This window comes from Zerene cesonia, chromosome 27 (genome assembly GCF_012273895.1).
Source record: "Zerene cesonia ecotype Mississippi chromosome 27, Zerene_cesonia_1.1, whole genome shotgun sequence".
NCBI classification, from domain to species: Eukaryota; Metazoa; Arthropoda; class Insecta; order Lepidoptera; family Pieridae; genus Zerene; species Zerene cesonia.
This window is the reverse complement of record NC_052128.1, coordinates 285,524-308,588: the sequence shown is the minus strand read 5'-3', so window position 1 is coordinate 308,588 and position 23,065 is coordinate 285,524. Positions and strand designations below refer to the sequence as shown.

Sequence of the window (23,065 nt, the reverse complement as noted above, 5' to 3'; positions counted from 1 at the left end):
CGGTTCTTTAATTCCTAAGGAGCCGATAGATCAAAATTTAGAATAGAAGTATCTACACGGTGCTAAATATGGTGTCTAGACATGAAAGTCCTAATACATCGTATAATCTGTGATGCTATTATGATTGGGCGCAACTGTTCTTTCTTCACTCGGTTACTTTTCGTACAAATAATAATATATGCACACTAGCGGTCCGTCCCGGCTTCGCCCGTATATATATAACCTAAAGCCTTCTTCAATAAATGGGCTATTTAAAACTGTAAGAATTTTTTAAAACGGGCCATTAGTTGCTGAGATTAGCGCGTTCAAGCAAACAAACAAACTCTTCAGCTTTATAATATTAGTATAGATTAGAAAACGTAGAATTAAAACAGCAGATGGTTTCAGTACTTCATATTTATTTCAAAAATGTAAAGCAATTTTTTTTTCTATCCTATTTGTCGTCTATATACAACTATTATCCAGGTTGGGAAATGTCAGTTCCATTGGTGGAGTGTATTTTAATGTATTTTATTCTTTTTGTGTACAAAGTAAGAGATATTATTTACTGTTGTATTGAATACGATAGATACAGCAAGAGGGAATTTATTACTATAATTGTATTTTAAGTGGAAAATCTGAGGTACATTGTAAATATTAGATATAACCTAGTTCATCGCACACGCAATAATCTAACGTTAGGTTTTATTCTTTAAAATATAAAGTAAATTAACTAAATTTTTTATTCTCAAATTCAAAACAATACGATAAAATAATAACTAGAGTTAAATATAAAAACGAACATACATAAAGAGAACTAAACACAAAAACATGTCGCATGCGAGTGATCAATCAAAATAAGATTAACATCCAAACAAATAAAAACAATTCGACATAATTTGAAACCTTCTTTCAATGAAAGGATTCGTTAATATTTAAAATGGATCCTTAAAGAATAAATTTGATGTCCCTCTGTCCATACATTTATCTGCTAAGGTCCTATTTCACGAATAATAAAATATTCACGAGGGTAGAAATAATTACGGCATTTGTCGTGATTTGTAATTCAATTATTCTATAACAATTATAAAGCTGTAAATTCCGTAGAAAAAGTTGGCGCAGGTACTGAAAATTTGGCATCATCGTTTTTTTCAGGTTTTGCTCCTGGAAGTGACCAGGTGGAGCTGCCGGTTGCTGTTACTCTTGGCCCCATGTTATCGTAGGTGGGATTCAATAAACATGTTCTACTTCGCCTTGGTAGTGTGGAACCGCCTCCTAGTAAATCTGGATATTTCTCATTATGACCAGTTACGTGTACCGATATAAAAATATTACCATAGGGCGCTGGTAGGGCAAACTCCGCTGGAGGAGGTGGAAAGCTTCCAGAAGGGCCTTCGATCGTAATCTGTACGGGTTCCATACAATGCTGGTTATCACTTTCCATTGATATTGATCGGTCGAACATTTCAAATCCGTATGAAGAACCCATATCTGTACTAGTTCTATCGCAACTAGCCGCTAAGGATGTTTCTAATAGTTTCTTTTCTTGGTCTGTGAAACTCCTACTGGGTGGAACTCTTCGTCGCCTAGTCTTCCAACAAACACAAGTGGCGATAAAACCGGCACCCGCCATAGCAATCATGGATCCAGCAGCGATAAAGAAGTTAGAATAGTCTGGCGCACTTCTGGCAGTTGCCATTCTTGCTTTTGGTAAGAAAATCGTCAAAAACGCACTAGCTTCACCTACCCTACTCGTAGCAGTACATTTCCACTCTCCAGAAAACTCACTGGTGATATTAATAATAGTTATATTTATCCATTGAGCACTTTTATTTATAAAATCATCTCTATATTCGTTAAATTGTCCTACACTATGACTGTTTATTAGTATTTGTGTATCACTATTTGTATTATTCCTAATTTGTTTCTGATTAAATGTCCAAAAGGTATGGGGTATTGGGTCACCTCTAACAAAACAGCCGAAACTAATTTCTGCACCCATTTCAGTTCTTATTACTGAAGGACTAGTTACAGCTGTAGGCGGACATACTAAATCTTCACTCTTGAATTCCCTCCAAGACAGCAGACTCTTATCACTTGGTCCTCGACATACTACTTCTTCGTTACCTAAATTACTAGTTAAAAACCACTCGTGAAAGTTTCTTAATCTACAGTCACAGAACCATGGATTATCTGACAAGGTGAGCGTCTTTAAAACTGGCAAGTTAAACGTATCTTGGTGTAAGTATGATAAAAGATTTTGATGAACTTTTATAGTTTCGAGCGCCCGCAGATTCACAAACGCAAACGGGTGCACTTTCTTCAGATGACAACGTACGAGTTCTAACTTCTTTAAGTGTAGCAGAGGTGGGAATTGCTCGGCAACTAATTGGCCCAAAGGATTGTCGTTTAGGACTAGGAGCCTCAAACGTTCGTTTCCTTTGAACGTGTCAGGAGAGAGCTGTGTAAGATCGTTTCCAGAAAGGTCTAACTCTATCAAAATACGGAGTTCCCTGAAAGCGTTCGGATGCAAATAATGCAAATGTGTGGCACTTAAGTTTAACCGCTGCAAGTTTAATAATTCTATAGTGGCGAAAGCGTCTTCGTGTAATTCTCTTAAAGGATTGCCGTGAAGATCGAGAACTTGTATGTCTGAGGCTAAATGCGGTACTTCTGTTAGTGCGGCGGTTACACATGATGCTGTTTTTTTGCCTGATGACCACTTGCAGTGGCATTCTATGATGTGAGCACAATTTAACCAATCGCTTCCCGATGCGTCGATTAGTGCAGTCAGTAATAAGCACCATAGTGCTCGAATGCCCATTTCATATCCAGTTCTTTTGTTATGTACCTGGAACAAAGAAATATGTGTTATTTATTAATAAATTTATTATTATTGTTTACATTAATTTTCTTGCTTCATTATATAGCGAAGATTGCATTAAAATTTTGATTTAAATCAGTTGCACAAAAAAAGTATCAAAGTGATATATTTATATATAATAACATGAAGCAAATAATTATAAAAGTTGAATTTACTTAAAAGTACACCAATATATTTGTAACATTATTCATTAAATACTGGCTGCAAGGCTATTCGAAATAAAAATAACATTTCAATTCGAACCAATAGTTTCTAAGATTAGCGCGTTTAAACAAACAAACTTTCCAGGTTCATAATTAACAGATACAGATTAAAAGCATATGTTAAAAATACCTATTTCTTCTTTTGTTGTCTATAACGATGCCTATTCATACAATTAAAAACTTTCTCTATTGATATCGATAATTTAATAATAACATTTCATTGTTAGTTCTAAAAATAGTTATTCATTAATTTCAATAATATCATCGAATAGCATGCACTTCATTGCTGAGTACTAATTTGTATTTCAAGATGATCAGTCAAAGATGCAAGTTGAGGCGTTACGGGTATACAAATTAATTGGGTTTGAGCAGTTCCCTTGTTAATGGTCTAACGGAAATTCTCTATCAATTTACTCCATCTAACTCTTAGGAAGATAATTGTTACACTATATTTGCTGTGTTGAGTGAAAACGGCAGATCATTGCTAGATTACGTATGTAAAGTAAGTTGTTTTGTGTATGTGTACTTATATTTTAACTCGCTTTTATTAGCCTCACCTCTTGTTTGTGTGTGACGGATCTTAGAATCAATGTTGACCGACGTTAGACGGTCAGATTTAATTCAAAATTTGTACATTTATCACCGATCGGTGACAATATAACAATTTCATGAGTTTATCTCATTATCTTGATTAGAATCGACAGGATTAAATAATTTCCTTACGTATACTCTGTATAAGAGCAAGAGAGAGACAATTTAGATTCTAGCATTACTGCGTGATATTTTTTCTGATTTTTTTTTAAACTATATATAATGTCATTTTTATTAAAGTCACGCATTAATAGAGGAAACATATGTGTTGCAATTGCAATGCAATGATTTCACATAGAAAGTACTGGACCAATTTCTAGAATTCTTTCATAATTAGAAAGCTACTAGCAAACCCGGCAAACTCCGTTTCGCCACCAAATAAATGATTTCGTTTTTCCTGCTTTTCTGCTGAAATTTTTCCTGAATTTTCTTTGCTATAAACCTCACGGAGCCCGAGACCTTTCCAACGAATGCAAAACCGTGGAAATCGGTTCGTGCGTTCTAGAGTTATAGCGTCAGGAAGGAAAACCCGACTTATTTTTATATAGTAGAAGATATATCCTCACTGAAAGACAAAAGATATGTACCACGGGTAAAACCGGTACTTACAGTTTGTACATTATAAAATATAATCCGCAATTCTTCAAAAACAGTTCACGTAACAAAAGTTTTCGAGCACCGGTTGTGAAATCTGTTTGTTTATCAAAGCAAACAGCTATCACGTTAAAATTTTGTATCACACGAACATTCTATAAGCAGTTTTCTGCATAATCCTCTAATGCATTCTCAACACTATTGGAGTGGAAAGCTAAACTTTATAGGAAGCCCGGCCAACTCGGAATTTCCCAGGAGTGTGGAAATATTTTCCTCCGAAGATTTATTGCGGGCGGATTATTGTGCTGAGCCCTTCTTTATATGCTTAAGTGTTGGAGATTTCCGATACAAAACATCAATTGGCTCAGATGATTCATGAATGAGAAGAACTGTTTATTTTATAATTTTACGTTTGATGGAATATGGAGATATTTATAAAACCTACGTACACTTTGTAGTGTGTTAGAAATTTTCTTCATTTCTTTTAAAATACTAATAATATATAGGGTTTACCGAGTAGAAGCTGCTACCTATAATAATAATAACCTCAAAAAATTTTAAAACTATTTCGAACTCTCTTATCATTTATGCATTATTCATGTGATTTTAATTTAAAGCATCTTACTAAAATTATTAATGCGAAAGTTTGTAAGGATGTGTGTGTGTTTTGTTGCTCTTTTACGCAAAAACTACTGAACTACTCTGAACTACGGGATACGGACATACGCGGGTGAAACCGCGAGGCGCAGCTAATAGGCCATAAAATCTATAACTTAAGGAACCAAGTGTATCATAAATCATTGTGTGAATTTTCTAGGCTGCATATCTCATAGACAAAAATATTTCATAAATTTTTAAATTTTAATAACTACCAAGTAAGTGCTGCTCATTATACAGATCTGACCATACATAGCCTAAAACGTAAACCTGTATGAACTTATGAAATTAGTTTGCTCGAATAAGGCGGATTATCAACGCGCAGTTTCATTGTAAAAACTTATTGTGCTCTCCTTTTCGAAGGAACGAAAAATGAAGAAGCGATGATGCATTAAAATGTTATGTATGTTATGTCGAGTGTATAAGTCTATACAAAAGTGTGATTGCTTTTTAAATTGTGTGTTCTGAAGAAAATAACGCTTTTATTATCACAATTTACATATAAATACTTTCATGTGGCGTATTTTAAGTTAATAATAAAGTCAGAAATAGTGTAAGATATAATTTATGTAGTAGTATAATCATCGTCATCATTACCAAGATCCTATATGTGTTTACATAGGCTCTTTAATTCCTTTATTCTTAATAGGTTCCGTTTAAATTCAACAAGCTAGCCGTGTGTTGGCAGATATCACATGTCATCTTTTTAATTTTCAGGTATGCAGATTTCCTCACGACGTTTTCCTACAACGTCGCATGACGTCTAAAATTAAAAAAAAATCAATTTATTTACTGCCAACAACAAAGAGTTGAAGATACCACTGAACCTCCATTACTTCTACTTTTTAATCACTAATTTTGCTTTAATTAATTATATTTCCTTTCCTTACAGGCCACGATAAATTTTATGCTGTACGATGATTATATAAGGCGAATGAAAAAGTAATAATTATCAAGAATTTTACATGATTTATAAAAGTAACCGTATAAAGGTCGCGTTTTAATGTCTCGTGATTAAACAGCCTTATTCGTATACAGTATATGAAATTAGTTTACGTAGCTAAGGTCTGGTGTTTCGCTGAAACTGAATAGCTTTTAAGAGTCGTCTGCATAATTTTTGAAATATTCAATTTAATATGCTCGCTACTTGTATCTTTGAAGTATTACTATGTAGCGATCTCGTGACATTGAGTATGTAATATAACATGTTTAAATAGATTTTGTGGGGACGTAGAAAATTAATTTAATCATTGAATATTACTAATACAGGTGACTCAGCTGTCGTAACAGTCATTTTATAAATGGAATAAATGAAAAATTTAATTGGAATTATGATAAACTCGTACAGACATACATACATTTTTCCTTTATTATAACAGCAATTTGATATTTGTAGCCTTTGTAAAAAAAAACTAACGAAATTAAATTTGTTGATTTTTTTTTATCGAAAGTTTTCCATGTTTTTCTCCATTTTAATTTGGTCAAATTCTGATAATTTGATTAAGTGTTTTATTAAAAATAATTATTTTATTATTGTGTAATTTTAATGAATTATGTGCCCAAAAAGCCGTTTCGTGAACTTTTTAGTATAATTTAAATATTCTGCTCCTTTAATGTAGTCTTCGTACCCTACTAAGAAAGCACGTTTAAACGTCTCTTAGTTACCTTACTTACTCTTAGTTACCCTCACAATTAAACTATAACAACGAGAGAATATAAAAAGTCCCTTATCCATGTAATAACGATATACCTGTTGAACCTCACCCAAGACCGAAGAAATATGTCAAAGCAATAAAATCTAACGTCTAGATCATTCCGATGTGACTCTCAAATGACAAAGTGAACATACGATTTAATTCTCAAATGCTCCATGACAGAAAATATTCTTGGCTTATGAATAATGTAAGAAACGAGGATAATTTCCATGTGTGCTGTGAATTGTATAAATTTAAATTGCTATGTATTTATTTGTTTCAATAAATAATATCCAATGAAATAAAAGAATCCTGTAAATTTTCGATTTTAGTACTAACCAGTCGCTGGCGACACGCTCGCTTTGCGTGCTCTGCTCGTGCGTTTCACTAACCTCTTTTTAGACTCAAAACTCTCAAGTCTTTTTTATATCATCGTCATCATCAGCCCATATATGTTCCATTACGGGTTGGCGGATGTCACGTGTCGTCGAAGTTTTACTCCTCGGACATGCCGGTTTGCTCACGATGTTTTCCTTCACCGTTTCGAGCAATGGTCAGAAAGCGACATTGCTTTTTTCAATGCCACAACTCATCGAGGTCAAATAGCAAGTCGGCCATTAGTTTTCGGTATTTGAGCGTAACATGTAGATAAATGAACTATACGTATACGTAATTAGCTTCTACTGACCTTCTTTTTCTTTAATTAAAGCGGTTTAGTAATTGACTTAGGTTTTATTTTAATTTAATCTTATAAGTACTGTTTGCTGCTGCTTTTAAAGCCTATCAAAATTTTGATCCAATAACGGCAAACGTTTGGCTTCTTGGGAAATATCTAAATTATCATTATGACGCCCATTGCACAAACACAATTATTCTCAAAGATTAATTGAACTTTTGATTTTTCTTGCCGGTTTTCTTACGATGAATTCCTTAACCGTTTCGAGAACTGGTGATGTTATCGACATGCACAGAAAAATTGAAAAACAATTTATTTCCTGCCCGCTCACCTGGACTCGAACCCCCCACTTTTCCATTTTAAGTCCGAGGTCCTCACAACTAAGCCACCATTGCTACACCCATAATTAAACCAATATATATAATTCATTGATAGCACTCAGTTGACAACCATCGCTTCATTGGATTGTGCAAATCACATCCACTTGGCTTTCCTTATCATTTGCAAAAACTAATTAATCAAATTGTTGTTTAATCTTAAATCAACCTACAAACATACCTATGTACTCATAAGTCCCGAGTAGAAACCTACAACTTGCCTACCATCCCAATCACAATTAACTAACACCATTACTTATGCACTAACAAGTAACGCACTAAATAAGCTCATTTACTTGTCTGTAAATTATGCAAGCTAGGCAGGCTGGTATGGAGCCAACTGCGACCATTAAATATGCGGAATAAACTAGCCCCATTGATTTACAACTTGGAAGTTATTTTCAAGAACGAAAGTGTATAAAAGTACAAATCATTATTATAAACGCCTTCAAGGTAAGTCGTTACAAAACCAAAATATTTCAAACCTCTAGTCTATATAATCTTGTTCAAAAGTGGTGATTTATTTTAGATACAATTTATTTAAAGCAATGAAATTTTTAAATATGAAATTTTTTTAACGGATTTTAATCGCGATTTATTCATGGGAGACAGTCTCCCCGTGACCACGCTCGCTGTGAAGTGTTCGAAACGTCGGTTTAAAAATATAATGAATAAATCGCTTTTAAAATCCGTTAAAAAGTTTTTAATTTCTGGATATATAATACTCGCGTAAAATCAAACACAAGAAAATACTAATGAAATCTAGGTTAACATTTGAAGAAATGAATTGCATATTATTTCGGTTGTCTTTTAAATTTACTATGATTTAATAACATGCAAAAATAAATAGAAAAAGTCCAATATATATAAAATTTTCTATGATAAGTAAAACGGTAGATTTAAATATTTTCATTATAAAAAAATATCAAATATAATAATATTTTAATCGGACAAACATCTCAAAAACAACCACATTCCCTTACATTTGTTACCCATCCTTCCACCGTTCATAAATAAAATTAATAGTGCCAGTTAGTACCGCACAAATAAATAGTTATTTACGTACTTAGTTCAAAGTTTAACGGGCTTTTAAAATAAATGAGTCTTCTTTGAAAAACATCCCTGTTTTATGCGCGGTATACTTACTCTTGGTTTAAATTTCGCACATACTAATTTTTTGCTTTTATTCAAGTCTCTTTAATGGACTAGGTAATGTTGAAATGTTTTTCTTGCGAACTTTATTATACTGTAAGTTAGTCTTGGTAACTCCTGTTTTGATTTCTTTAAAGTTTATTCAAGGGGATGAAAGGCAATAATTATCTCACTATCCGTTCGTCTGTCATACAAATTCTGATATTAATGGAAATGACGAGAACTCTAAATTTTTTTTCTGTTGATTTCATATTCATAAACGCTACAAAGTTCAATAAATATATTTTACGAGTGAGATACGTTGATGATTACGATAACAACAAATGGAAATGATTATGTTAAAATAAAAACATCTCTATAGTATTTCTTAAAGACAGGCACACGACGACGAGGCCCGTTTCCTTTTCCTCACCCGTCCCAGTCCATTCCTTCTTTCCAGTCGTTAATCCTTTCCTTTTCCCTTACCCCATAATAAGCGGGCAGCGCATTCACGGAGGTACTACCTTTGCGAATGTTTATGGGCGGTGGTGATCGCTTACCATCAGGCGAACCACCAGCTCAGCTGCCCGCTATGACATAAAAAAAAAAAAAAAAAAAACACAATGTCTTTAATGAACGACATTATTTTCATAATTTTCGATGCTTGAGATTATATAACATTAAAGCATTTATACCATCCTAGCGGTCTGCCCCGGCTGCAGCTGTAGTACGTTTTTTCTATCCATACGAACCACTGGCTGCGCCCCGCGGTTTCACCCGCGTAAGTCCGTATTCCGTGAGAATATCGGGATAAAAAGTTGCCTATATGTTGTTCCAGTTGTCCAGCTGTCTACATACCAAGTTCATTGCAATCGGTTCAGTAGTTTTTGCGTGAAAGAGCAACAAACACATACAAACATCCTTATAAACTTTCGCATTTATAATATTAGTACGATAGTAGGAATAGGAGTCTTGTGCCTTAATAAAATGTAAAAAAACAGCAACACTTTTGTCGATTTATTTTCTTTTTATATCATATACATAGACATAAATTAGGCATGCATTTAATACATAACATGTCATTATTTAATTTAATAACCAATATATACTAATAGTCCCCAGTCAGTAATTTTTTAGCAACATTAAAGTTCAATGACCGGTACAACAATATTAAAGCTCCCGTTGGCGGCACGCCAGCCGCACTGCCATACTTGATGTAATTTCTACTAGTTAATCACTGTCTCGAGATAATTAGGACTTTTTATAATTAATTACACATTGGCGTTTAATTAAGGAAAAATTATGTAGCGTTTACTGTCAAACTAGTTTTCAGTCCGCGGTTTTGCTGGCGTAGTCAAATAAAAATATAGACAGTCCCGAGGCTTTCTCCATAATTTCCGGTATTCGGGAGTTGGATCACAAATTAATTATCTCTCTACGTAATTTCATCCAAATCGGTTTAGTGGTTTATGCGTGAAGAAGAGACAAAATAACTTTCGCATTTATAATAATGTAATAGAAATTATGTACATACAATTTAAATGTATGATCACAAAACAAGAGAGAACTTCATGATATCGTGTACCCCCGCATAATGCTAAACTTTCTCTATTTCTGATAGTTTATTCTTACAAATAATAAGAAGCTTATACCCACAATAATAAAAAGAACTTAAAGCATTAGATACGGTTCCATATATCTATATTTTAAAATCTCATCTATACCACTACAACGGATCAATCATGAACATACAGTACAACACTTAATTCCTAAATAAAACTGCAATTTAAAATTCAGTTTTGCAATTATTTTAGTTTAAAATAAAAATACATTTCAGTATGTGCTATAATAATTAAAAATACGTTGAACTCTTAAAACATTCTCCATTTAAATTTTATTCACTACAATTACAGAGCGTACAATTTTAATTTTGATTTATATAAAAACATACATAGCCTAATATTGTTTTTTATCATTGTAATACTGAAATATAAGAAATTATACTATACTATATCTCAAAATCATTGCCATTTTCTTAGTGACAAAGTAAAAAGTTATCATTTAACTAAATAAAAAATGCTTTAATGATAGAATCAACTAAATCTTACTTGTATTTACATAAGGAAGTTATTCAAGTCCAGAGATCCTCATATATGAAGTTAATGAGATAATCTCTTGAAATTATGGTATTGTAATTGATAATTGACGATTAAAGTGCACAAAATTTGTATTTTTTGTGTCATTGTCGGCAATGGTGCTGGTGGGTCGCCTGATGGTAAGCGCTACCACCGCCCATGACCATTTGGAGAGGCGTAAGGTCGAACTCCAAATGTTAAAGTGAGTCAAACTCGAGTCTAAAGGAGTCCGTTAAATACAAACATAAATGTGTAGCTAATATAAGCCACTTTACAATAACATTTACTCTGAAATTAACTCATTTTAATATAAAATTATGATGTTTATGCAGCAAAAATATTAACTGGTATGAACCTCAGATAGAGTAAACGTTTAATATGCATTATATGGTAGTAGTAGGTATGTAATTAGTACAGTAGACAGATAGACAGAGTTACTTCCACATTCGTAATATTAGTAGGGATGTAATATGCACTATTAAGTACACATTATAACCTTCATAAGTAAACGTTGTTTGTCCTATTTTCCAAGCAACATCTCTCAATGGAATTTACGAAAATAAATTCAGTATAGTCTGTTGTAGAATGACTAACGTTTTACTTGATAGGTGACGTCTCAAATGCGAATCCGTCGTCGCCAAATACGTGATAAATATATAATGTTCATTTCTTTTTTACAATTTTCTTGTTCAATTGTTTTTCGTACGGCGAGTGGGGGAGCCGGAGGCCTGTTTCCATTCCTTCATCCTTCTCAGTCCATTCCTTCTTTCCAGCCAATCCTTATCCATATTTTCCTTTGAAGTGGGCATCCCATTCACAGAGGCATTCTCTGTTCAATAGGTTTATTCCTCCATCGTATGGTGCCAACCACCATGGCAAAGGCTATTTACTGGTGCACCACCTTCTTGTCCGAATTTGGCATGAAAATATTTCTTTCCCTCAATCTCACTAAACACAATCAAACAAAGCATATTCTAAAACAAAAGCGACAAACGCTTCGACTATCAGCTAGTCTCCAATAAGTGTAAAGCCAACATTGCCAGCACCCCGATGCTCGATTCTCGCTTGGCTATCTGCCTATGGATTAACCTCGAAAACAAGCAAGTGTAAGAAAGCGCTGAACTTTTCTGTTTATAGCAGTCGAATTTATTAGATGCCCGTCGCCAGGTAAGTTTTCGGAAGCTATGGCTTGGAAATGGGATATTTTGGTTAGGTCTGCGAGTTTGACCGATGGCTATTCAACTGTTTATATTGTAAATGTGTTCAAGTGTTATTCGAAAGAGTATAGTAATTTGCTTGAGAAATTTTTGTTTATTTATTTCTTAAATTTTCCAATAAACAATATAGATGAAAATGTTGTATAGCTTGTTTAGTATGTATGTTTAATTAAAGGAAATTACGACATTATAATTTACAAGTCTAGTGTAAAAAATTGTTTAAATTTTAAGTAATAGAAAAAACATTATGATCGGGAGGCGAATATTGAACCCGAGTCTTTAACAAAACATAGAAATATTTTCTATTCTTTACAAATTTCTTATTTATAAAGCATTTGAATGCTTTAATACTAAGTATTCAATTAGCTTATTGGTATTAAATGTACTTATTTTGCTTTGATGATGATAGATTTTTTTTTACTCAATAAAAAAAAAAAATAATTACACTGCAACTGTCAACTTGTAATTAAAGCAACACTCGGCTTATCTGTTTGTGTGTTTCATATTTGAAATCAAGTATTGGCATTTTTGTAATGTGTCCTAAATAAATAAATAAAAGAGGCTTTCGCACTGTCATTTATAGAAAGCAGTTAATGAAAAAAACAAATAACCGTACATAACAAAATCATTTTAAAGTTAAGCAAATTCATAACGTATATTAAGATACAGAGTTTTTCTAGTTTAAGAGGCGATGTACATAGTTATGTAAGATATAATGTTTTGGCAAAATAAAGATTTCATTTATTTATTTATTATTTATTTACGTAGAATTTTTATATTAAAACTCGTAATACCAAGTAAAACAGTTCGTACGAATTGAATTGCCTATATTCCAAATATATCGAGACCGATTTAGACGGATCCAAACACTAAATAGGCTTAGGTATATCCAGAATTCGAACGATGCCTATTCTGAGGAAATTCGCTACTTATTATTATTACTGGGGTTTATAACATAGTAACATGAATAGATCTCATGTTATTATATGTAAGGTATATATTAAAATGTACATTAGAATTATATTAATTTTTAGTTATACTCAAATTTTTTATAAATATTTGAATAAAAATGTGAATAATAAAATAATTTCAGATTATAATGTAATATTAATAAAAATAATAGTTATTTTTTTGTTCAAAATGGACAAGGTTCTCTATTCGACTGTCCTTTTATGTACAAAGATCAAATTTAAGCGAATTTGGCTATCCAGAGATCATGTCTGAGAAATGTCTATGCAGTATCAAGTATAGAATCAGGATTATCAGCACTACGTATACGTATATCATATATGATGGATGCAACATCTTAACTTGTTATAAAGAACAACATAAACACCTTAGTCCGTCTCAGAACGAGATGAAGTAAAACGTTTTAAAAACGTCATGTCTTAAGTGCTTTTAGAGCAAGTGTTCTCGTAAACACATTGTCGGGTGTTTATCTGGCACGCCCGTGAACATTTATATCAACTAGACACCTACCTGTAAACAATTTCAACCTACTTTGAAAATGTGATATAATTTTTTTATTGATAATATAGAACTGAGTTTTCTTTGATCCCATTAATCTCAGGAAGTACTGGACCGATTTAAAAAATTCTTTCACGGTCCGATTCTTGGTTGTGATCCCGCCATCCCTTAGTGCTTAGGATAGTTGTATGTAATAGGATGGTACCAATACGACATACGCTACTTACCTTGAAAATACTATTTGTGCTGACGATTTAATCTATTAATTATTATCATAATATACCTTCTTACCTCACAAACTCTACGTCTTATAAAATAGAAGTTAGTCGTTTAAAAATATTATTTTATTGATTATGTTGTGAACTACGTAACTACGTGGTAGGCCCAGAGTTAGATGGCGGGACGAGCTAGATACTTATTGCAAAGATTGGCTCAGAATTTCTCTCAATAGGGAGATGTGGACTGAGGGAAGAGAGGCCTTTGCCCAGCAGTGGGACAGTCATGGCTAATAAAAAAAAAAAAAAATGTGAACGTTACAAAGTCGATATTAAAATATGTTTTTAGTGTTCTGTTATAAATTGGTACATAGATATATGATACAAGATGTATTTAATTAATCGATATATTAATTTAATAAAATGATAACTAGTAATAGCACTTCCGCGAAGTTAATTAGTTGTAAAATAAATAAATTAATATCCATTAAAAAGAAGAAAAGTTATTGCTTATTTTTTTCATATTTGATACATCGTGTTTCGTAGAAGTTGTAAACAACATAGACTAAATAGTGTTTGTCTCAAAATGAAATGCCAGAGACGTAAGAACAATTAGACAGTAGTGATAAACGAGATGACGTGTCTACGAACTTTTATTGCCTTATAAAACTTTTCATTAATCGTGTCCGTTTGTCTGCGGATTTTAATTTGAAGAGAAACGTTTTAAAATTGGATAACGTCTCTTTGTTTTCAACCGACTTCAATAAGGAAGGATGTTATCAATTCGATTGTATTTTTTGGGTTTGTATCTCAAAACTTTCGACTGGGGCATTGATTTCGATGATTCATTTTTTTATTGACAGCTGATGTCGTCCGAGTAGTCCTAAATTTGGTCTAGCTTTGACAACTAGAAGGCGTTTTAGTCTTTTGTTGAAAATGGTTAATTTATTAATAGTCACCAATTTATACTTTAACCAGATATAAAATAACAATTCATTTGTGATAATACTAGCATAATACATTTAGAATTTAAATATTCTTTACGAATCGAGCGAGCTACCTAGCTAGCTAGTATCTCAGCTTCTCGTAACAAAATATTTATTTTCTAAACTTATTTTCTTCGAAGAAGCGAAGTTATGGCGTGCTGCTGAAGCTGCATTTCACTGATAGCTGCGTTCTGTCAGATCGATCTTTTTTATTAACCTCCACCAAGGATCAATTACTGAATCTCCAAGTTTTAACGCTCGTGCGTTTAAAAGTAAGTAAATCATATACTCTAGTTGAATTTCCATTTTTCTAATTATAACCTAAAAATAGAAACAGCTTCGCTATACTATTCTAACATTATACTTGCGAAGCGTGCTTGTTTGTCCTCCTATTACGTCGCAACAGAGCGACACTGTTGTATTATTTATCGGTTTAAAATAATCTGGTGACCAGAGACTTTCTACCGCGGTAAACAATATGTTCGCGGTAATCAAACGGTGAAACATCTCATTTCCTATTTCTATCTCGAATATCCAGCAACTGCGTGGAGGAAAAGCTAAAATATGATAAACAGAATTCGTTTACTCTATGCATAATATGAAGAGTACACTCGTGAGAAATTTTGAAAGAATAGAAAAAATTTGATCATGAGGCGGGATTCGAACCTGCGTTTTTTGCCAAACCGTAGCAACGTCTAGCCTCTCGGTACACTCATATAATACAAAGTATCATTTAATTGTGAAATATTTTCTAACAATATAACGATTCATAAGTCGTTTATTTTACTAGCTTATGTCCACGACTTTGCACTCGTTAATTTGGAGTATTTTAATATATGGTATTATATTAGAAAAAAATCATTAAACTCGTTGCGTAGTTTTAAATATTTAAGCATATGACACGGCAAGCGACTTTGCTTTATACTAGTAATTCAATTATAACAAAAAACAGAATTTCATGCAAAACCACAGCTTCAATATACCACGTGACATGTTTTGATTTGTTAAAATAGCTTAAATATATTGTGCAAGTGCCTGGGTTGGCAGTGCGATGCAATCTAGGCCACGTCATGTTGTGAAAAATGTGTAGATAGAAGACACTGTGTGGAAATGTGTAGGCGTTATGCTTTCGGCTATATCGAGGTTCTGGGCAAAATGAAATCCTTCACTTTTACTACGTTTTATTTAGAATGTAAATGGAAGTTTGATTTTTTGGATTCCGTATCCAAAAAGTATCTTATAACTAATATTTCCCCGTCCGTCTGCAGTCTGTTGTAGTTGCTCTTTAGATATTTGTACGAAACCCTTAGTGCTACAAGACCGACTCGCACTTAGCTGTTTTTTTTTTCTTTACTATACAAATAATCTAGTAGATGTTAATCCATTTATAGGCACACTACCATAGGCACTTTCTACCAATGTGCATATTATATAAAAGTTTACTTTCCGGCGACGATTGTGCAAAGAAAAATAATATAGTCATGATTGTTCTGTACTATCTATTCTAATATTCAATCAAAGACGTAGAAGCACGAGTTCACTTGTGTTTTCACGTATACTTTGGATTTTACTTGATATCATCATTTATGTAGTGTAGAATGGATTTACGAATATCCAGAAACCTCGGGAAAGGGGCGCTGGTTTAATTCGGACTCACACAGTCTAGAAACAGTGCTTTTTTGTTCTTTATTTTATTAGTGAACTAAACCTTTCATGGATACCCACGGCCCTTAAGAAAGTCCCTTTCTTTTTATTCCTGGACACATAATAATAAGTACGTGGGTTATGTCGGATTACTACAGTAAAATAAACAAAATATTCAAAATAATACAAACTTTCAAACCAGCGTTTCTATAGCTACCCTAATAACTTTGACTATACAAGTGTTTGTAAACTTCACAGAAGTAAATCCGAAATTTTGCACATCACGGCGAGGCCTGTATTAATCACGTACTCTCATTAGCCGAACTAATTATTGGGAGTAAGTAATCGAAAGTTATTTCTCTAAATATATGAAAAGAATCACACAGAATAACTAGAAAGATATGAAACTGGATATTGTAGACTATGCTTCCTCTTATGTATTTTGTCGTTGAGACGAAATAATTTTTGGAAATTCGTCCCTTAAGGTCATAAAAATAGAGGCTAAGTTGTTTAGAACAACATCGATTAAATTTAGAAAATAATATGCACGGGTTATGTAGCATAATAAATATTGGCCTAATGGGATGCTATTTTCTTAAAATTATCCCTGTTTGGTTTGTTTGATATCTAATTAGGAAAATAAGTCGTAATTAAAAGCACGTTATTTGACCTCCGGTTGCTTGATCTAATGGCCCACCCTACCCTTTAGGACCACAGCTGTATATGACATTTTAATTAGGACTAGTAATAAAGTATTGTCTCAGTACAGAGCTTAAAGGTCTCTGTATTTAAACTTTAAGTTTAAACTGTAGATTTAAATATGTGTATGGTTCTGAAGATTCTTCACTAGCATGTTACAAAACAAAATCTTTCACCTCGTATGTGTATTACCCATAATCAACCGACTTTAAAAAACGATAGAGTTATCAATTCGACTTTTCATTCATGTATAAATATATTTATAAAATGTTTACCATTCATAAATAACCCACCTATATATTATAATAATTTTATTCCATAGTCATGGCCTAATTTTTAAATAAATTTGACGATGATGATATTATTTGAAAGCCGACGCCTCTCATGTGATTCCATTTAATATTAATTTGATCCAGAAGGGTTGTTTTTGAGTTATCCATCCTATCCGTACTTAATATCCGTTAATTAAAATCACATAATTAAAGTGGTTTTTCTAGAGAAAACAACAGGTCATAATCCACAACGCTGGCCAAGTGTGGGTTTTATGTATATTATATTAAAAACTATTTATTCAGAATTGCATGTCTCATAATGTCCTTACTTAAAAGTCCCAAACTTAACTACCCTTTTTTTATTTTAATTTTGTAAATCAACTATCCAATCACTTTAATTGTTTGTTTTATGGAAATAAAAAATTCTCGATGGGGTGTCCATTAGACACATGAAACCGAAAGAGTAGAAGAAATTCGATTCAGTTATCGAATTTCTTCTAGATATCGTAGGCAGGACTACGGGTGACCGAGAAGGTAGTTGCTACGATTTATCAAAAGGAAGCAGGTTCTTTAAAAATGTATTATCCAATTACTGTTCAAATTAGCGTTATGTGTGTAATTTTAGTATCAGGTCTATCCAGGGTAGCTAGATAGCATATGGACTTAGGCACATTATTATGCCTTCGACTTATAAGGCCTAGAAGTTTTTTAGGTCACTCGAGGAAATTGTCGTAAAGTTTGAACATTTGCCACACATCTGTCGAATTCGCTTTCAGAATGCAAACGATCTAGACAGGCTATAGCTTAGCATATTTATGGAGCTAAGAAAGTAGACTTTTTCTTCATGTCTAGAATATCCAGCCTAAATATGATAAGGGCACTCATATTTCAGAACTGATGTTTTGAAATTTGACTTCAGCGTTCATCACATAGAATTAGTATTATAAATATTTCTGCTGTTTATACACTAAGACTGGATTTACTTTCGCGCTTCAGACTGCCGAAACATATGAACCTCTATGCCCCGTATACGCTGACCCTGCGCCTTATTCTAAAATATAAGGTGACTTAAATACCGACCACGGTAACGGGTTTTCATTGATAGGCAGAGTAATAGTATTATGTATATGTAATCCTCCAATTTGTTCATTGAATATGCCTAATAAACGACAATATTATTATATGTTTTATTATAAAAACAGAATAGATTTGTATTTATTTAACCAGCAAACTCACTGGAGAACTGGACCGATTTCAACAACCATTTTACCAGCATAAAGCACCTCAAATGACATACAATCAACTGTGGAGGTATCCTAAAGAAACATTTGCTATCGTTTGGATTCGGTTGCGTGAAAGCGTAACAGAAGATGTCATACTATAGTGTCCCGATGGAGCCTAATATCTCTGAAGCCAGAAACGAACAAAAAAATACAGTGATACATGAGAAGCATTTTCATTTCTGATACTTAATAGTATTAAATCTCATTTATAATTATATGATGTATTTAAAGTGACAGAAAAAAAGTTCTCTCGTTTCACAATCAATATTCTTCTTTTTAGTTTCTATCATGTTTATATGCTTTATTCTTGATACGGGAATAAGAAGCTCAACTGAATAATATATAATCGTTCAAAATCTATACAAGAATCAAAAATAATTAACCATACATTTTAAATTATCCTACTAGTAATATTATAAATGCGAAAGTTTGTAAGGATGTGTGTGTGTTTGTTGCTCTTTCATGCAAAAACTACTGAACCGATAGCAATGAAATTTGGTACGTAGATAGCTGAACAACTGGAATAACAATTCTGGTGAAACCGCGGGGCGCAGCTAGTATGATATAAACACTACGCGATGCGGGTACTGTCGAAACAATTATACTGAATACATCTTAAAAGATTCATTCGTCCTCGTTTCAACCGCGGGGCATCCACTGCTGGGCAAAGGTCTCCCTCAAAGATTTCCACCACGGCCGGTCACTGGTGGCCTGCATCCAGCGGCTCCCACTCGGATCAATTCCTCTGTCCATCTTGTGAGAGGCCGTCCCACCCTTGAAGTAGCTTTACGTAGCTGGCAGGTCGTGGTCGATTCCAGAATTTTTTGCCCCAATGACATCGTTTCTACGGGCACGGCATACGGCACGGTAAGCCCAGCCCATCGCCACTTCAATACTCTCCATAAAAGTTAATTATGTTTAACCGTGAATAATACCGAAGCGAAACCATTAAATCAATTTCCAACCGTGAGAAAGCTAAATGGGTAATTAATTATTGATACATTGTTTCTAAAACGTAATTAGCTCTTGATTCTTGTCAAATACAGATCACACCGAATAATTGAAATGTTAAGTGATGACTAAACTTTAATGAGGAAGTTGTTTAGTCTTCGTCTATGTCAATAGATATTTACATTATATACGAGATATTTGGAATAAATAACTGTGTTTAATTAAAACTTAACCTACTACAATTCTCAGAAGTAGACCAAATTTAATGGGACGGGAACTTATACGGGAGGCAGCACGTTTTTAAAAAAAAAAACATCATCACAATCGGTTGACCCAGACGAAAGATCTGAGGATACAAAACCAAAAAAAAAATACAGTAGAATGCTTAACCGGTTCGTTTTTAAGGTCGGTTAAAAATAACTAATACCGCCAATGTAATACTTCTCATTAAACTGTATTGATTTAAAAAAATAAATTAAAACAATCAATCCTTTGCAAAATTCTACTTCAATCATTATGGTAAAAATGAAAAACAAGTAATCATTAAAAATGATTATAAATAAATACGAATCGTCTGCAGTGCTATTCCATTTATGTAATACACACTAAAAAATGCATATAAATATCATTACAACTGTATGTGCATAGTACAGTTATTAAAACATTCATTAGTAGTATAGGAATAAGACTATATTATCTGTAGTATAAAACTCATCATGCACGACCAATTAAAAAAATATGTTTACGAAAAAATATCATTCCAAATAAACAAAAAAATGATTAGAAGTTTCACAATTGGTATATAATATATTAAGATGCTTATTACTATTATAATAATTCATTATCTATCTTCATCAATTACATAAGATATAAAAATGAACCAACCCGTTAATTAAATTAAGCGAAACAATTAGTTTGGATTAAAATAAAATCCATATTATTATTCATACTTAAACACTAAACATCTAAAAAGCAAAAAATATAAAAATTTAAAAAAGCATCTATTATTTTTAAAATGCATCCTTAATTAAAAATGAAAGGTTCAAGCGTTTCAAAGGTAAATAGGTTAATGACATAACGCGTACTAATTAAATCAATTAAGAACGATCATGTCACAACTATTGATACACAAGTGTGAAATACTTACGTTTTCTTATTGGCACACACACACACACACGCATCACATTTCGGGAATTAAACGCTCGATTTGTTGACAATAATGTGTCGGCGTTGACGTGCTAACGGGACGCCAGTCCGCGCCTATCTGAGGCTCACCCCTCTTTGTGTAATAGGTTAGAGGTAGCGTTATGAGTCTTTTTAAAGACTTCGTTGTTAATTGAGGTTTGATTTAAGCCTAGTTTAATGGTGATATTATGCGATATATAATTGAATCGTACGTTCGTAACTTTGGAATCTTTTAGCACTTGCGAATACCGTTTAATAGTAAATTATTTAGATCTAATTTATAATTGTAATATGCATTACAATTTTAGATTGTGAGTGTAGTTCTTTATATAGAATCATGCTAAGCGGTATATTTATTAGTAGGTCAGTCTTAATTTTGGCAATAACTGATTCATGTTTTTAACTATTGATATTGATGTCTAAAATTTGAATTTGATAATTGTAACCACGTTGTTTCACGGAATCGTTTATATACTAATCGTATATTGTCTTCTTATAATAAAACCTTGTCAGTAATTCTTTACCATTACGTTGAATATGTTCTTGATCGCGCAGTATTTTGCAATTATTCAAGCAATATCTACAAATGAAACTAGTAAAGATATCAGTTCATAGCGTACTTCCAGTTGTCAGCTATCTATGTACCAAATTTCATTGCAATCGGTTCAGTAGTTTTTGCGTTAAAGAGCAACAAACACACACACGTCCTTACAAACTTTCGCATTTATAATATTGAGTAGGATATAATATTAGTAGGATTATGAATTGATCTCGTACCATGAGAGTAGCAGTAACTCGAAGGAAATATATTTTAACAACCTTTATTAAAAGCAAATTCCCATTTCCCTTTTGGGGTTTGTGGCAAATGCATTATGCACCTGCTTCATTGATCTTTACGGACAAGTGATCAGTATTCTATGTCCTTCCAGTATGAGACATTTTTTAGTCCCCATCAGGAATCGTACCAAGGACATCGGTAACCCTCACGCGATAACCACTATACCAAGGAGGCGTTATATAAAGTGACGCCATTGCATAGGTGGTATTTTCTAGAAGCTATTTCGGCGATGAATTTTCTTGCGGCAAAGAGATACGGGTTAAATACCAAACCAGACACGTTCGTCTAACAACTGTGTGGAACATTCATACATCGTGTATTTTGCCAGATATTCAAGCCACGTAATATGTTAATATTATAATAAAACAGCACGGGAATAATGAAATATTATTGTATGAAAGAAATTGTATATTTGTAGTTTATTGAAATATATTTATTAAAGTGTTCAAGTGTGAGATCGTTTTTTATCTGGAGTTGTTCATGTATTACTAGCTTTGGTCCGCGGCTTCCCACGCGTTATTTTGGAGCAGTTTAATAGATGTTACTATACATATAAACCTTCCTTTTAAATCACTCTATCTATTAAAAGAAATCCTATCAAAATCCGTTGCGTAGTTTTAAAGATTTAAGCATACATAGGGACAGAGAAAGCGACTTTGCTTTATACTATGTAGTAATATCGTTTGATATTATACGTCAGTATTATTATTATTAAAATTAGCTAGCCAACCAACCAGGCTTTGCCCGGGATGTTACTTTTTTTGGATTTTGTTCATCCAAACCTTCTGAAAAAAATATTTATCCAATTTGGTGCAGTCGCTTGGAAGTTACGCGTGTACAGACGTTTTGATTATTACTTTATGTTTTAATTTATTTCGATTTAATTTGCCTCATAAAATTTCTTATAAGCCTACTTCGTACCTTCGGACCTTTATAAGGTCCAGAGAGATCATTAAATTATTTCTGAGAAACGCCTAATTCCGCGGGAACGTTTCATTTTTATTCGTGATTTAATTTTATCTAATTTAACATTCCTAACTTTCAAATTACTTTAGCATATTAGAATAGCAGAGAATTACCTAGCGTTTTTATAATAATGAAATTCCTTTATAATTTATAAAGAGTACATGGAAATTTTTATTTACTGTCCGTCTGTTTGTAACATATTAACTGCGTCCCGCGGTTTCACCCGCGCAAGTCCGTATCCCGCAGGAATATCGGGATAAAAAGTTAACTATATGTTATTCCAGTTGTCCAGCTGTCTACGTACCAAATTTCACTGCAATCGGTTTAGTATTCATTCTTACAAATTTTCACATTTATAATATTAGTAGGATGTTATTTATGAATGTATAGTTCTTTCAAAACATGACAGTATATTTAATTA

The 23,065-nt window shown here is 32.9% G+C and overlaps 1 protein-coding gene across 1 annotated transcript; it reads right to left on the bottom strand.

Annotated features, from left to right (window-relative positions):
* Positions 1-392: 392 nt before the first annotated feature.
* On the bottom strand, positions 393-20,932 carry LOC119837496 (leucine-rich repeat-containing protein 24-like). The gene is made up of 2 exons (XM_038363093.1): positions 20,803-20,932; positions 393-2,830 (listed from the first exon to the last, which is right to left on the bottom strand). Exon 2 carries the CDS (start codon positions 2,801-2,803, stop codon positions 1,064-1,066), a length of 1,740 nt encoding a protein of 579 aa, XP_038219021.1. The 5' UTR covers positions 2,804-2,830; positions 20,803-20,932; the 3' UTR covers positions 393-1,063.
* Positions 20,933-23,065: the final 2,133 nt, after the last annotated feature.

Coding starts and splice junctions, on each gene's coding strand:
- LOC119837496 (XM_038363093.1), bottom strand. CDS start 2,803: ATGGGCATTCGAGCACTATGGTGCTTATTACTGACTGCACTAATCGAC.